Source organism: Theobroma umbraticum, unplaced genomic scaffold (assembly GCF_002168275.2).
Source record: "Theobroma umbraticum cultivar Fairchild unplaced genomic scaffold, ASM216827v3 scaffold_51.0, whole genome shotgun sequence".
In the NCBI taxonomy this organism is placed as follows: Eukaryota; Viridiplantae; Streptophyta; class Magnoliopsida; order Malvales; family Malvaceae; genus Theobroma; species Theobroma umbraticum.
In genome coordinates, this window is record NW_018397260.1 from 2,735,853 (window position 1) to 2,751,937 (window position 16,085).

The 16,085-nt window shown below is 32.2% G+C and overlaps 1 protein-coding gene, 1 non-coding gene and 1 pseudogene across 2 annotated transcripts; all 3 read right to left on the reverse strand.

Annotated features, from left to right (window-relative positions):
• Positions 1-1,816: 1,816 nt before the first annotated feature.
• On the reverse strand, positions 1,817-7,244 carry LOC110416427 (protein LAZ1 homolog 1-like; annotated as a pseudogene).
• Positions 5,206-5,295, reverse strand: LOC149527172 (small nucleolar RNA Z221/R21b). The gene has a single exon (XR_016351285.1). It is a non-coding gene; the product is annotated as a small nucleolar RNA Z221/R21b (small nucleolar RNA).
• A 3,784-nt stretch (positions 7,245-11,028) lies between the features above and the next one.
• Positions 11,029-16,079, reverse strand: LOC110417074 (protein LAZ1 homolog 1-like). The gene is made up of 9 exons (XM_021429270.2): positions 15,656-16,079; positions 15,484-15,540; positions 14,897-15,005; positions 13,530-13,714; positions 13,344-13,432; positions 12,928-13,183; positions 11,963-12,208; positions 11,452-11,790; positions 11,029-11,318 (listed from the first exon to the last, which is right to left on the reverse strand). The coding sequence occupies exons 1-8, from the start codon at positions 15,869-15,871 to the stop codon at positions 11,491-11,493; spliced, it is 1,458 nt and encodes a 485-aa protein (XP_021284945.1). The 5' UTR covers positions 15,872-16,079; the 3' UTR covers positions 11,029-11,318; positions 11,452-11,490.
• Positions 16,080-16,085: the final 6 nt, after the last annotated feature.

The following is a 16,085-nucleotide window of genomic DNA, read 5'->3' on the forward strand; positions in this document are numbered from 1 at the left end:
TTACTTCTAGAAAAGGAGTTAAAGTTTTGTATAGACTTGGTGTAAGACACCAATTACCAAATGGCAACAGTTGAGCTCTATGAGCTCAAAGATTAGTTGGAGGATTTGTTAAACAAGGGTTGTATAGTGTCTCACCATGGGGTGCTTTAGTATTGTTTATGAAGAAAAAAGATGGTTCGATGAAACTTTATATCAACTACAAGCAATTAAACAAAGTGACCATCAAGAATAAGTATCCTTTCCCAGATATAGATGATTTTTTTGATCAATTGCAATGGGCCAAGTGTTTCTCTATAATTGATATATGATCGAGTTACCACCTATTAAGGATTAGAGGTGAAAACATATCCAAGACTGTTTTTTGCACGAGGTATGGTCATTATGAATTTTTAGTTATGTCGTTTGGTTTGACAAATGCCCCTACAGCTTTTGTGGATATGAAGAACAGGGTGTTTAGACCATACTTGGCTAAGTTAGTTGTAGTGATCATCGATAATATATTTGTATATTGGAAGAGTTCAGAAAAACATGAGTAGCACTTGAAGATTATGCTACAGATTTCGAGGGAGCACCAACTATATGCCTAATTCTCCAAATGTGAATTTTGGTTGGATTGTGTTAACTTCTTGGGCCATATAGTGTCTAAAGATGGTGTGAAAGTGAACCCAAATAAAATTAAGGGCGTAAGAAATGGCCAATGCCTACTTCAGTTGCTGAGATGTAGAGTTTCATTGGCTTGGCTGGATATTATAAGGGATTTATTAAGGATTTCTCTAAGATCAATGCTTCTATGACTAAGTTGACACAAAAGGGTGTTAAGTTTATATGAACAAATGCTTGTAAGATGTGCTTTGGAAAGCTCAAAACTTGCATTACCATAGCACTAATATTAGTTTGCCTAGTGGTATAGAGAGTTATACAATTTACTGGGAAAGACTAAGATGTATGTTGATGCAACGTGGTAATGCGATTGTGTACGCGTCTAAACAGCTTAAAAGACATAAACAGAATTACCCCACACCCCACACATGATCTGAAGATGGCTTCGATAATATTTGCCTCAAAGATTTATAAGCATTATGAGACTTATGAAATCAACATACACCACGTAAGTCTCTAAGTATATCTTAAGAGTAGAAAGATCACAACCTTAAGCAAGTATATCTTAAGAGTAGAAAGATTATGACTGTACCATATTATATCATCCAAGTAAAGCAAATTTGATGACAAATGCTTTGAGTCAAAAATCTATAGAGAGTTTGACCTACATCTTAATTGAGAGGAGATCATTGGTAAAATACAATTTGAGGTTGATGATATTGAGGTTTTGTTAGCCCATTTTAGAATGAGATCAATGTTTTTAAAGACAATCAAAAAAGCCAAAGACAAGAATGATTTTGTGACAGACTTTTTATGATACTCAAAAGAAAAAAAGATAAAATGTTCATTAAAGGTACTAACGAATTACTCAAATATGGGTCTCGAGTGCATGTGTTGGACATTAACGATTTGAGGCTACGAGATTCTACCAAAGGTCCACATGGCAACATATGCTGTTCATTCAAGCACCACTGAAATGTAAAATGACTAGAGAGAGATGTACTAGTGGGAAGGCTTTCAAAAGGATGTACAATCGCAAGGCCACAAAACCCTAACACCAAGCCTGTGTTGAGGTGTTGGATCTGTGCCTAACATAGGTACTTCAGGAAACACAGAGTTGGAGCAACATAAATTTCAACAGAAGATTCAGTCTTAAGACCAGCCACTTTTATGCAAAAATTCCACGGGTAGGACTGGTTAAAATAACATCCTAAAATAAACGAAACAAATGGGGAAAAGTAGAGTAACATAATGTCTTGTTTACACCAACAGCAAATCTTTCAATACGTTCAAACATCATTGCTTCCTTAAATGCTAGACTAGGTTCATTTTCAGTAACACCAATATCTTGCCAAGAAAAGAAAAGAAAGAAGAAAGAATTACCTAAGATCTTGCGGCGAACAATCCATACTTAAAGATATATTGTTCAATAATATACCTCAATACAGATAATGTAGTCTTGTATATGTGTCTTCAATTCATGAGCCAATGACCCATTAAAAGCTCCCATAGAGAAAAGAAATGCAACAGCAACACCTTGCAACCAAGTCAGGAATACAATTGACTTAAATGTCAGAAACTTGGCCAATGGTTTAATTGGTTCCAACTTCTCTTTAGTAACAGCATAGAACTTTACAAGTCAATATAGGGCCCAAGTCTGACTGAAATTGAGAACAACAGTCAAGTATGGGCAGCTGCCAGAAAATTATAGTGCTTAAGGTCAGCATGTGATGATAAAAACTAAAAAACTACTAAAAACATATGCACTTAAAATCCATAGCCAACCATGATAAGTCAGTCATATATGTGCAATAAAGTTCTCAGATTCTCAAAAAATGGAAGCATGTATCTCAACCATATCTCCATTTAAACTTTCCTTCCCTGTAAACCCCAAAGGATTCCAGAATCATAGCCAGTAATGCACAGATCATCTTCAGTATCATCTGAACGACAGATGTTTAGATAAGCACAGTAAAGTCTGCAAAATTTCAAAAGATGCATATAATCCAACAAAAGCGTTTCAGAAACATAAAAACATACATACTGAACAATTCCAATCTTTACAGCATGATAGAACTAGGGAGCAAGATACCAATCCTTCAGAAAGCAATTTAATGGAAAAGGATGTTCTACAACTCCATATGCATATGCCTCTTCTAGAAGAGGGTGTTCTGGAAGTGATTACCATCTGAATTTTCATGAATTCAATTGTACACTCCTCCCCACCTACAAACACCACTTTTCAAGCAAGATCAAATTAGTGAAAAAGAGTAAACACTAATGCATAATAGTTTTGTCTTCTGAAAATGGTATTGGTGGGACATGTAAATAGAAAAAAAGGGTGGATACAACATGGAAGAGCCTTATCCCCATCAGGAGTCAGGACATCCCAATTGTTATCACTCAAGACTCCACGCCAGAGACTGCAACAGTTGTTTATGACCCCATTAAGCAAGGCCAAGGAATAGGAACTAAGCAGTCTATTTGTTGCTTGTCATATGTCCCTAAGCACACATCAGGCTAGTGTATATCACAAAAAGAATTCTCCATATGAGAACATAATTATTCAGACATAAGAATTTCTTTGTCAGATCCCTACCAAGTAATTCGTCAAAAAAAAGATCCCTACCAAATACAGTTCTTAGCAAAGTAAAAATTAGAAACACATACTATTAATAATAAAAATATCAAACTACCTATTCTCAGTTTTAACTTTACTGGCAATAGCTTTCCCTTGATGATGAAGAGATGTAAATGACTTACCGGATGAACTACAGCGATAAATGCAATGGATAAGCCGGAACAGGCAGACTCAAATATTTCTCGCTATCAATTAAAACAAATGCCAAACCACAAACAGCCTACATAAGCATGCAACTGCTTCAAACAAATAGTGAAAAGTCCCTCAATCTGTTCATTAAACCCAAAAGAAGCTTTTAGGATTTTCAAGTCTGACTTGTGATGACAGCCCCCTAAATGCAGTGGCCACCTAATTCAAAGGTTTCCAGGGGCAGGAGGGTATATATTTTGACTAAAAGAGCATATTACCAGACTAAACTGAAAAATGGCTTAAAAGACATCTATATGGTCCCAAATTCCTATCTTTAATCACACCCTCGTCAAGCCCTCTGAACACCATCAAGGCTCATCATGAGTGTTTAACTCTTCAGATATGTGGTCCTCATAGGTTTCTTCGCACAGTTTATTCATAACCAAAAAGGAGAAAACATAAAAAGACAAAACAAAAAAGGGCGAATCACACATACCTACACAAAAGGAAATAAAAAAAAAGATATTGAAGATCTAAAAGATACTTTATGAAAACCAATCTATTCTAACACATTCAAGACATAACAACTGTTAGTAGATCAATGAGCGAAGAAACATTCAGTCTTCTTAGCACACCTAAACAAGCTATCAAATATCTCTCAAAGCAGTACAACGCAAAAGCTTCATAACAGTCCCGAATTACTTCACAATTGAAAGCGGCATCTGAATACAACAGTGATAAAAACTGTTTCAAAAAACTTTTTAAAAATCCAGAATGCACAGTTTAGTCCATAAAAAGTTAAATATATCTGAAATAATAACTACAATTTAATTAAAATATTCAATAGAAAATCAGATGCCAAGATACCAATGTTTTACAGAATATGGTATAATGCCACCAAGTACTGCTGCTAGAATGGAAAAACTTTTAAATCTAACAACAAAGCAAGTTGTAAGGTCAGAACCATATATGTAATAATAAAAGTCAAAAATTAGTAGATGAATGACAAGAGAATCTGGCCTGTCCCAATGTTTAAAGTACAACAAAAAGTCAAGTGCCTTAAAAATTGACTGCGCAAAACTTGCAAGCGAAACGATCCTTGCAAATGAAATCAAATACATATTTCCATTAATAAATAGTAAACCATCACCATCAAAAATATGAATATGCGATGCCAAAACGGGTAGAGATGGGGGAAGAAAAATAAATAAGTAAAACGCTCACCGATTCCAGTGCATAGACAGGAACCATCAGAATGAGTCCAATCAAAAACTTCTACTCTTGAAGTTAAAATAGGAAAGGCAGCTCTACGAAAACATAGAACATAATAATAATGGGTAACTTAAAATAAAAAATGTTCGAAAAATGGAAAGGGAGATTATAATATACCTCCGGTTGATTATAAGCAGCTAAATGCTCAAAGAGGAGGTACATAGAGAGGACAAGAGCAACCAACAGAAACCAATATTTATTTCTTTTGAGTGGGATTTCTAGTCAACCAACAGCTATCTGATAAGCCAGGTAGAATTATCCCAAAACAGCAAGAATTAAATCATCCCATATTTCAATTAAGAAAAAAAAATCTAAAAGGGAGGAACCATCAGAAACCAAAAGTAATCCCCAGAAGCAGAAAGCTTTACGGTCCGCATCATGGTTCAATCTTCTCGTTAAAGAAGATCACATCACTCGGTTCCTTTTTTTTCCTATTTTTGAAGGTTTTCAATTGAAAACTCAAGGGGCAAAAAGGGTCTAAAAATATGAATCAAATACTGGAAAAGTAATAAAAAAATTCCTTTTTTAACAAAAAGAAGCTAATAGGAGAGAATACGGAAAACGAGCTCAGACAAATATGGGTATGGAGAAATTATCAGCACAAATTACAATCAGCGTGGTGCATGACTTTCTCTAATTTCTCATCATTGCCCAATATCATACCATCAAAATAAACATTAAAACTTTAAAGAAGAAGATAGAAATCCAACAAGAAGAATGATTAACAGAGAAAAAGATGCAGCCTTCACTGAGCTAAGACCACATCCAAAAACAATGAGAGCCGGCGTCTACCCTTTGGGTTTGGCATTTATAAAGCAAACTCGAAACCCTAATCTCCCTTTCATTTTTCTGGTCATCACAATTTTGCCCCCCATGCCCTTACTATTTCCCATTTTTGACTCTTTATGGGACTTAGGGTTTGGGATGGTCTACTCAAGGGTTTCATTTTGAGTTTGGGTTTATTTTGCTTGATGAATTGCTTGGGCAATTAAAATTATTCAAATTTTGTCATCCTGAAAACAAAATCAAGATTAAATGTTTGGAATTAAAATTTTTAAATTTTTATCAATTTAAGTTAAACGTTTCAATTGTAACAATTAAGAGTCAAATGTTTTTAATTTTTTACAATCAAAAAATCAAGTAAGAGATGTCTGACGTGTATAAGACACATATATGACATGAACGTTGACTTAAATTTTTGCCTCTGACGTAACAAGTGAATTAGATTTTTAACAAACGATATCATTTGATTCAAGCAAAACCAACTCCGTTTTCCTCTATTTGATTAGTCTCATCAATTAAAATTTCTCACTATTTTATTTTCCTAGCATTTTAATTTTCACACCATCGATCAAGAGCGAAGCCTCATATAGGTTTAGGGGGTCTTTTTAAAATTTCGTTCATAGTATGTAAAATTTTTAAAACTTTTAATATATTCTCTTAATGGCCCCATCAATAATTTTTTTATTTAATAATTAATACCAATAAAGAATTAAAAAATCCAACATGCCTCATTAAATTTTAAATTCTTTTTTATTTTTTAATTTATATAATTATTTTTATTTATATTCTTTTATACTATTTGCTCATATGTTATAAATTTCTATAGATTTAGTTTTTTTCAAATTGCTATGAACCTTCAACTTTTTTTTTTTTGTTATGTCATATGTGAGTTTTATCTTCTACTTATCATGTTCGTCTTTTTTCTATTATTTGAATTTATTTTTCATAATTTTAATCTTTTAAAATTAATAAATTATTATATAATTTTCGAATATAAGTTGTAATGTTGCATTGTTGCTTAAAATTTTATCAATGTATCATTTTTTAAGTAATCTTGGATATGTAAAAAGAAATTATCTTAAGTATATCTTTTTATATGTTTTGCGTTTTATATTTAGTTGAAAGGATATTATCTTGAATATATAGTCTTTAAATAATCTTAATTATATAAGAGAAAATTATTAATCTTGTGTATCATATTTAACTATTTATATTTTATACATTATAGTTTAATATTTAGTATTACAAGTTTAAATAGAAATAAAAAAAGAATATTGGATGTTGAATGTATTAATTTTTTTTAAAAGTTTGAGTAAAGTATGAGTAAGTTGAAAACATTTAATAAATTATTTAAAAGAAAATATGCAAATCGTTTAAATGATTCTCCTAACTTGAGCCATTAAGTCTTAATACTTTAATTCATGGACAAAAGTAATGTGAATCAAAATGTCTAACACTGAATCCTAAAGAAATAGATTTTTTCAGTACATAATTTTTAATTGATAAATTTGAATTCAAAAAATATAGTCAAACACAACTTTCCTAAAAAGCTATTGTAAGTCTTTTTTTTCTTGATTTACATTTTATATAAAATTATTTTTTATTAACAATCTTTTGATTGTTGATTAAGTTTAATATATTAATTTTTAAAACTTTTAACCCTTATTCGTCTATCTCTGACCCTCTAATAAAAGTTGGCTAACTCTACCCCTACCATCGACCCAAATTAACCACCCTTTACCTCCTCTCCTCTCATGTTTTTCCTCTCCATTGTCTCACCATCCAGCGAAGCATCTGTTGCCATCAACTTATTAGGCATCACCTATTTGTGGGTTCCTGTTGTCGTTTGCTAAACCAAAAATAGTTGGGTATGCCTTGCATATTCATTTTCATTTTCTATCTTTAATAGTTGTCATCAGTAGAGTTACCATTGATAATTTTTCTACATGGCATGTAATAAAGTTTGTAAATGGGATGTAGTTTCTCTGCGATAACTGGTAATAGTATGTAGCAGGTTATTACAAATGTTGAAAAATAATGTTATTAGATGCCATATTCAAAAAAATTATCTAATTGTGATATTTTTTATATTTTGAACATGATGGTTGATCAATTACGTATCATAAGGTTTCATTATGGTGGTGCTTAAATTGGGGGACAGAAAAACCTCAAGTATGCAAATCGTTTAGTAGAGGACTTCACATTTGTCCCACACAAGGTTAGTTATTTTGAGTTATTAAGCACATGTTAGGACATTGGTTATCAAAACATCAAATAGATTTATTATTTATAGTTTGGGTGCACACTTGTTAGTGAAAATTAAAAGAAGATAAAACATCTTATCGTGTAAGATAAAAAATTGTAGTTTTATCAGAAAGCCTTTTCTATCAAGTCAAAATAGTTCAAATTATGACATAACGTGTAACAACGCTTTCACTATGGCATGTGATAATTAAATTTTTCAACATGTTATGTAACAACTAAATTTTCAATATGACGTGTAACAACTATATTTTTCAATATGGTGTGTAACAATAAACCTTCAACATGGTATGTAACAGCTACATTTTTCAACATGACGTATAACAACTACATTTTTCGACATGACATATAATAACTAAATTTTCAACATGATGTATAACAATTACATTTTCAACATGGCATGTAACAATAATTTTCAATATAACGTATAACAATTAAATTTTAAAACATGGTATGTAACACTATATTTTTTAACATGACCTTTATCATAATATGGTGAGTCTTGGAACTCAACAGTATGACTTGGAGTCGCCATCAATCTTTTTGGTTTAAGTGTGATTGACCACCTAAGTAAATCTATTTTTTTATGAAGTTCTAGGCTTGATTTAAGGCTCACTAATAATAGGTTCTAGTTTATGAAGCAAATTGGGTTTGGTAATTCTTTACGTGTGGAGAAAGTATTAGCACCTCCATAACGCCCATTTAATTGATACTCTATCAATTATATGTCCTTTAAGCCTTATTAACTAAAATCTAGTCTAATGTTTTAATTCTATTTCCCTTTCCTATTTCTAATTTATTAGTTTTTGAAATAAATAAAAAATTCTTGATATTGAGAATTTTTCAAAATCTCCCAAATGCTCATGGTAAAATTTTAGAAAATTTTCTCACCTAGAATTATCAAAAAGTCACTTTTGGTTTTCTTGAAATTTCATCATTGGAAAGCTTATTTATTTAATTGTATAATTCTATCTTTTAATTTATTTCTTTTTTCTATTTTTATTTTATTAGTTTTTGAAATAAAAATTCCTAATTTAAAAATTTTCCAAAATCTCTCAAACGCTCATAGTAAAATTTTGAAAAATTCTCTCACGTAGAAATTCTCAAAAAGCCACTTTTGATTTTCTTAAGGTTTCATTATTGGAAAACTTCTATCAATCAAGTAGTAACTCCTAATTTTGAAAGACAAAATAAATAAATAAATAAATAGCTAAGTAAATAAATCATAAAAGAAAATATTTCAAGATATTTAAAAACAAATCAATAAAATAAAAAAAATTATAAAAACTCACCTAATTGGGTTGAGAAACTCAAAATGAAAACCAAGCTATTGGGTCAAAGTTACCTAAATAAATTGAAGTGGGCCAAAATAACAAGAGTAGACTAGATCAATGAGATTTAATCTACAAACTTTTTATTTTTAGTTGACACAAAACTACGTCATTTTGCTTCTAATATAAAATCTCCTTTTCCTTCTTTTCTTTTATTTCCCACTTCTTCTTCTCTCTCTAATTGAGAGCTTCTCCTTTTAAAGAAAAGAAACCTCTAAGTTTCTCAGATTTTGGTCACCGATCACACTCATCAACCATCGTTCACCAACGATGGAATTTTATCAAATTTTCTCAAAAAAATTCTCTTAGTGCTCTTGTCCCTTTGATTGGAATAGTTTCTTTAGAAACTAAGCCAATTTTCCTAAATCTAAAAAAATCGAAAATTTCAAAATTTCAAAATTATTTTTTCTTTTTTTTTTCCATCTAAAAATCTGAGGCTTGGCTATGTTTATAGCTAATGTGTTACACTTCTACTTGAATTGGTTTTTGAGTTTTGATTCAATCTTAATCTCTTTTTTAGACTTAATCTAAAAGTAGGATTAACATAAACATATCTTATCTTTTATATTTATTTCTTCTCTTTCCTTTTTTCATTTTCTTGATTTTCATAGTTTTTTATTTTATTTTTGAAAATCTTGTTACACCCGAATGAATTGGGGTGTCTACAGCCTTAACTGCATTTTTTCCACAAAAAGCAACAACAATATTTCCCAACAAGTCAGTATAACAAATATTTAAAAATTGACATGTAATAATATTATTTTTTTGACGTGCCATGTAACAACTTTTTCGACAATAACATTTAACAACACATTATACAAACCTTGCCTCTTACATATTTGCATATTCTCAAGGGAAATCCATAAACACCAAAAAATCATACAAATCCTAGTATATCATTTTGTACAAATTATTAGCAACACTTCATACAAATCATTAATAAGTTAACATCTAATGAAAATAATTAACACTTCATATCCAAATCATTCATTCGATCAAGAGGTTTAACTATAAAGTGATGCTTTTCATTGAATTTTTGACTCAATTGAGAAGTAGCCCAAGGCTTGCAGGGCATGAAAACTTTGACCCCCTTACTCGTGTCATTCATGGAAACAATGTTGGAATATGTCTCCAATGAACTTGATCAAAACAATGATAGACATTTGTCTTACATGCTTTAGACATGAGTTAACTTATTTCATAATGTTAGATGTCAAAAGTTGGTATCGCCTTATTGATGACCGTGCATGTGCCCATCTCTGAAGAGAAAAAAGCTGGATCGAAGAGGAGATAAAATAAAACGAGTAAACTTGAGAGAAAATTAGACATAGGATTTAGATCAAAACAACACCATTTGTATAACATTCTAAGTCAGTTGTCATGTCATCAACTCACGCAATTTCCTATCACGTATGATACACATTTCATCCACCTGTCAACTTAATCCTTCAATATAAGAAATTGAAAACTTTTGACTTTTGATTATTACAATTAAAACGTTTGACCCTTAATTGAAATAATTCTAAACACTTAACCTAAAATGAATAGCAAGTAATGTCTTAAGAGGAACACATCGGCAAAGTTTTTTTTTCTACAAATATACTCATGTATAATCATATAGTATAAGATCTTTATAATTTACATGGATATTCTTACAATTAAGCTTAGTAAAATTAAATATCATAATAGACCTTATTAACTCAGTTGTGGCAACTTAATAAGCTATTATTAACGCTCATCTTTCTTTTTAATTTTTTGATATAGTAGTTCAAAAAATTTTGAGTTATTTAAAAATTTTAAATAAATAGTTATTTTTTGTTACATTCTATCAATATCATTTAAATATAAAATATCAAATAATATATTAATTAATAAAATTAATTAATCATTAATCATAAAATTCTACTTGATCCGAAATATTAATATAAAGACTTATTTGATCATAACAAAATAAAAATAAAAATTTATTTAAATTTTTTTAAATAATTTAAAAAAATTCTCAAATATTATACCTTACGTCTTTTACACCTAATAATCAATATAAATATACATACACTTGATGCGGAGAGGCCAAAAACATTGAGAGGTAAACTTCCATGTATAATACCAAAGAATACACTGCAATTCTTGCTTTTACAATGGGGTTTATATATAACATAATTTTCAGCTGTTCAGAATCGTATATTCTGTATACATTGACCAGACTAGACCGCAGCAAAATTTTGCAGCTTAGTCAGAGTCTTCTATATACATTTCTGATGTTAGAAAGCATCAAGGTCTTGTCCCCCAAGTTCTTCACCCTAGGAACAACAGGTCATCATCAAAACTCAGAATTTCAAAAAGGGCAAGAGAAAAAAAAAAATTCTAAGAAGATTCAAATTTGCATATACATGCCAAGTATTTTGACATTCTCCCGAAACCATGTTAAAATACCTTTTTAACAACTCCAATAGCAATAAGCAGCTGCAAACATTAACTGGCAGTTTTATTCCTGTATGCCACTGCTTTAGCTTGGACATGATGTCTCTTCCCGTTCGCCATACCACTGTCACTAACACTCCCTTCAACAAGGTTATCTTGGGCTTCAGAAAATTCTCTATTCCACGAATTTAAGGGGATAAGATAACTATCATCCTTAGAGCTCCTCCTTCGCTCCTCCTCATGGCGCTTCACATTTTCAGATATCTGATGGAAGGTCTTATTTATTTTAGCAATTCCCCTTTCAACTGGTTCAACAACATGTGAAACTGTATACTTCATGTCGTCAACAATCTAGAAATATGATAGAATATTCACAAAGTCAGAACAGATATTAAGTACAAGTTATTCTTCCCTTTTCAGGAAAATGTACTTGTAACAATACAACAGTTTCGCCCAAGAGAAAAGGAAAACCAGGAAGATAAAAAAGATACACAGCCAAAAATGCAGAGAGTTAGAGTCTTACGATTTCACCACTCCCCAAGACCACATCACGAACACTCTGGGGAAAGTTCAAACGCTTCTCTCTCTCATAATGTCGACCCAAGCGCATCCTAGTAGATCTTTCACAATCTTGGACCTCCTCAGGATCTGGTGGTGTTCCTAGAGAAGCATAGTCTGTCATAACAGCTACATTACGAACACATCTTTCTCCACGCTTGTAAGGTACCGCAGGGAAGACATAAAGATGCACGACAGCAGCGACTCCCATCTAATTCCCAAACATTAGTTTAGAAACCCCCAAATGAATCACTCCAAACTTCAAAATAAAAATAACATTGGCAAAAGAAACAAAAAATGTTTTTCCCCAAATGAGAACATAACTACAGAGTGTCAGGAAATCCTCATAACTCATCCACAGTATCTAGACTTATCAGAAACACCCTCCCTCAAATATAAATCTAAATGCTATAGGTACTAAATTAATACAGGCCTTTCAAATCTGCATTGCTTAGAATCAGGAGTGTCAGACATGGGCGTTCAAGATGAGTGTGTCCAACTATTTCTAAACTTTCTCTTACAATTGGAGGGCCACGAAAACCTACCACCATGCCTATGTTGAGGTGTTGGATCTATGTCTAACACAGGTGCTTGAGGAAAAACAAAGAGTTGGAGCAACATAAATTTCAACAGAAGATTCAGTCTTGAGAACAGCCACATTTATGCAAAAATTCCAAGGGTAGAACTGGTTAAAATAACATCCAAAAATGAACAAAACAAATGGGGAAAAGTAGAGTGACATAATGTCTTGTTTACTCTAACAGCAAATCTTTCAATACCTTCAAACATCATTGCTTCCTTAAATGCTAGACTGGGTTCATTTTCAGTAACACCAACATCTTGCCAAGTAAAGGAAAGAAAGAAGAAAGAATTATCTAAGATCTTGCTGCAAACAACCCATACTTAAAGATATATTGTTTAATAATATACCTCAATACAGATAATGTAGTCTTGTATACGTGTCTTCAATTCCTGAGCCAATGACCCCTTAAAAGCTCCCATAGAGAAAAGAAATGCAACAGCAACACCTTGCCACCAAGTCAGGAATACAATTGACTTAAATGTCAGAAACTTGGCCAATGGTTTAATTGGTTCCAACTTCTCTTTAGTAACAGCATAGAACTGTACGAGACAATATAGGGCCCAAGTCTGACTGAAATTAAGAACAACAGCCAAGTATGGGTAGCTGCCACAAAATTACAGTGCTTAAGGTCAGCATGTGATGATAAAAACTAAAAGACTACTAAAAAGATATGCACTTAAAATCCATAGCCAACCATGATAAGTCAGTCATAAATGTGCGATAAAGTTCTCAGATTCTCAAAAAATGGAAGCATATATCTCACCCATATCTCCATTCAAACTTTCCTTCTCCGTAAACCCCAAAGGATTCCAGAATCATAGCCAGTAATGCACAGATCATCTTCAGTATCATCTGAAAGACAGATGTTTTGATAAGCACCGGAAAGTCTGTAAAATTTCAAAAGAAGCATATAATCCAACGAAAGCTTTTCAGAAACATAAATACATACATACTGAACAATTCCAATCTTTACAGCATGATAGAACTTGGGTCCAAGATACCAATCCTTCAGGAAGCAATTTAATGGAAAAGGATGTTCTACAACTCCATATGCATATGCCTCTTCTAGAAGAGGGGTTCTGGAAGTGATTACCGTCTGACTTTCCATGAATTCAATTGTACGTTCCTCCCCACCTACAGACACCATTTTTCAAGCAAGATCAAAGTAGTGAAAAAGAGTAAACACTAATGCATAGTTTTGTCTTCTGAAAATGGTATTAGTAGGACATGTAAATAGAAAAAAAGGGTGGATACAACATGGAAGAACCTTATCCCCATCAGGAGTCAGGACATCCCAATTGTTATCATTTAAGACTCCATGCCAGAGACTGCAACACTTATTTATGACCCCATTAAGCAAGGCCAAGGAATAGGAACTAAGCAGTCTATTTGTTGCTTGTCATATGTCCCTAAGCACACAACAGGCTAGTGTATATCACAAAAAGAATTCTGCGTATGAGAGCATAATTATTCAGACATAAGAATTCCGTTATGTCAGATCCCTACGAAGTAATTCGTCAGAAAAAAGATCCCTACCAAGTACAGTTCTTAGCAAAGTAAAAATTAGAAACACATAATATTAATAATAAAAATAAATCGTCAAACTACCTATTCTCAGTTTTAACTTTTCTGGCAATAGTTTTCCCTTGATGATGTAGAGATGTAAATGACTTACCAGATGAACTACAGCGATAACTACAATGGATAAGCCAGAACAGGCAGACTCAAATATTTCTCGCTAACAATAAAACAAATGCCAAACCACAAACAGCCTACATAAGCATGCAATGGCTTCAAACAAATAGTGAAAAGTCCCTCAATCAGTTCATTAAACCCAAAAGAAGCTTCTAGGATTTTCAAGTCTGACTTGTGATGACAGCCCCCTAAATGCATTGGCCACCTAATTCAAAGGTTTCCAGGGGTAGGAGGGTATATTTTTGACTAAAAGAGCATCTCACCAGACTCAACTGAAAAATGACTTAAAAGACATCTATATGGTCCCAAATTCCCTATCTTTAATCACACCCTCGTCAAGCCCTCGGAACACCATCAAGGCTCATCATGATTGTTTAACTCTTCAGATACGTGGTCCTTATAGGTTTCTTTGCACAGTTTATTCATAACCAAAAATGAGAAAACATAAAAAGACAAAACAAAAAAGGACAAACCACACATACCTACACAAAAAGGAAATAAAAAAAAGATATTGAAGATCTGAAAGATACTTTATGAAAAGTAATCTATTCTAATACATTCAAGACATAACAACTATTAGTAGATCAATGAGCAAAGAAACATTCAGTCTTCTTAGCATACCTAAACAAGCTATCAAATATCTCTCAAAGCAGTACAACGCAAAAGCTTCATAACAGTCCCGAATTACTTCACAATTGAAAGCAGCATCTGAATCCAACAGTGATAAAAACTGTTTCAAAAAAATTTTTAAAAATCCAGAATACACTGTTAGTCCATAAAAAGTTAAATATATCTGAAACAATACCTAAAATTTAATTAATAAAATTCACTAGAAAATCAGTTGCCAAGATACCAATGTTTTATACAATATTGTATAATACCACCAAGTACTGCTGCTAGAATGGAAAAACTTTTAAATCTAACAACAAAGCAAGTTGTAAAGTCAGAACCATATATAATAATAAAAGCCAAAAATTAGTAGATGAATGACAAGAGAATCTGGTCTGTCCCAATGTTTAAAGTACAACAAAAAGTCAAGTGCCTTAAAAAATGACTCTGCAAAACTTGCAAGCAAAAAGATCCTTGCAAATGCAATCAAATACATATTTCCATTAATAAATAGTAAACCATCACCATCAAAAATATTAATATGCGATGCCAAAACAGGTAGAGATGAGGGAAGAAAAATAAATATTTAATACACTCACTGATTCCAGTGCATAGACAGGAACCATCAGAATGAGTCCAATCAAAAACTTCTGCTCCTGAAGTTAAAATAGCAAAGGCACCTCTATAAAAACATAGAACGTAATAATAATGGGTAACATAAAATATAAAATAAAAAAATTTTGAAAAATGGAAAGGAAGATTATAATATACCTCCGGTTGATTATAAGCAGCTAAATGCTCAAAGATGAGGTACATAGAGAGGACAAGAGCAACAAACACAAATATGCTTGCACTGAAGACTGGCCAGCTGAAATCTACAGCTTTCTGTGCACCCAAGTTTGGCAACAAAATTCTCTCTGATCTGCCTGATGATTCAACTAGGGTGAGAAGGAAAAGTGAAGAATAGAAGACACCTCTCCATCCCATGGAGCAATAGCAGGCACGTATCTTATTCAACAGCCTAAGAGACCAATGCTTGCTGATACAATTTTAAGTTGCTGAAGAATCAACAAGTCCAGAAATTCATTTACCAGTCCTTATTCTTCTGTTGCTCAATTTATGTTTCCCTTCTGCAAATTGAGAGAATAACACAGCTCCTCTCAAACTACAATTTTCACAAAGATAAACCACCCTTTCTATG

What these genes read in the sequence shown, in the direction of transcription:
- LOC110417074 (XM_021429270.2), bottom strand. Translation starts at nt 15,871, where the DNA reads ATGGGATGGAGAGGTGTCTTCTATTCTTCACTTTTCCTTCTCACCCTA. An exon ending in ATATTTGATAGCTTGTTTAG is followed by an intron (nt 13,715 to 14,896) that starts GTATGCTAAGAA and finishes TGGTGTCTGTAG; the next exon opens with GTGGGGAGGAACGTACAATT. An exon ending in AAGTTTGAATGGAGATATGG is followed by an intron (nt 13,184 to 13,343) that starts GTGAGATATATG and finishes ATTTTGTGGCAG; the next exon opens with CTACCCATACTTGGCTGTTG.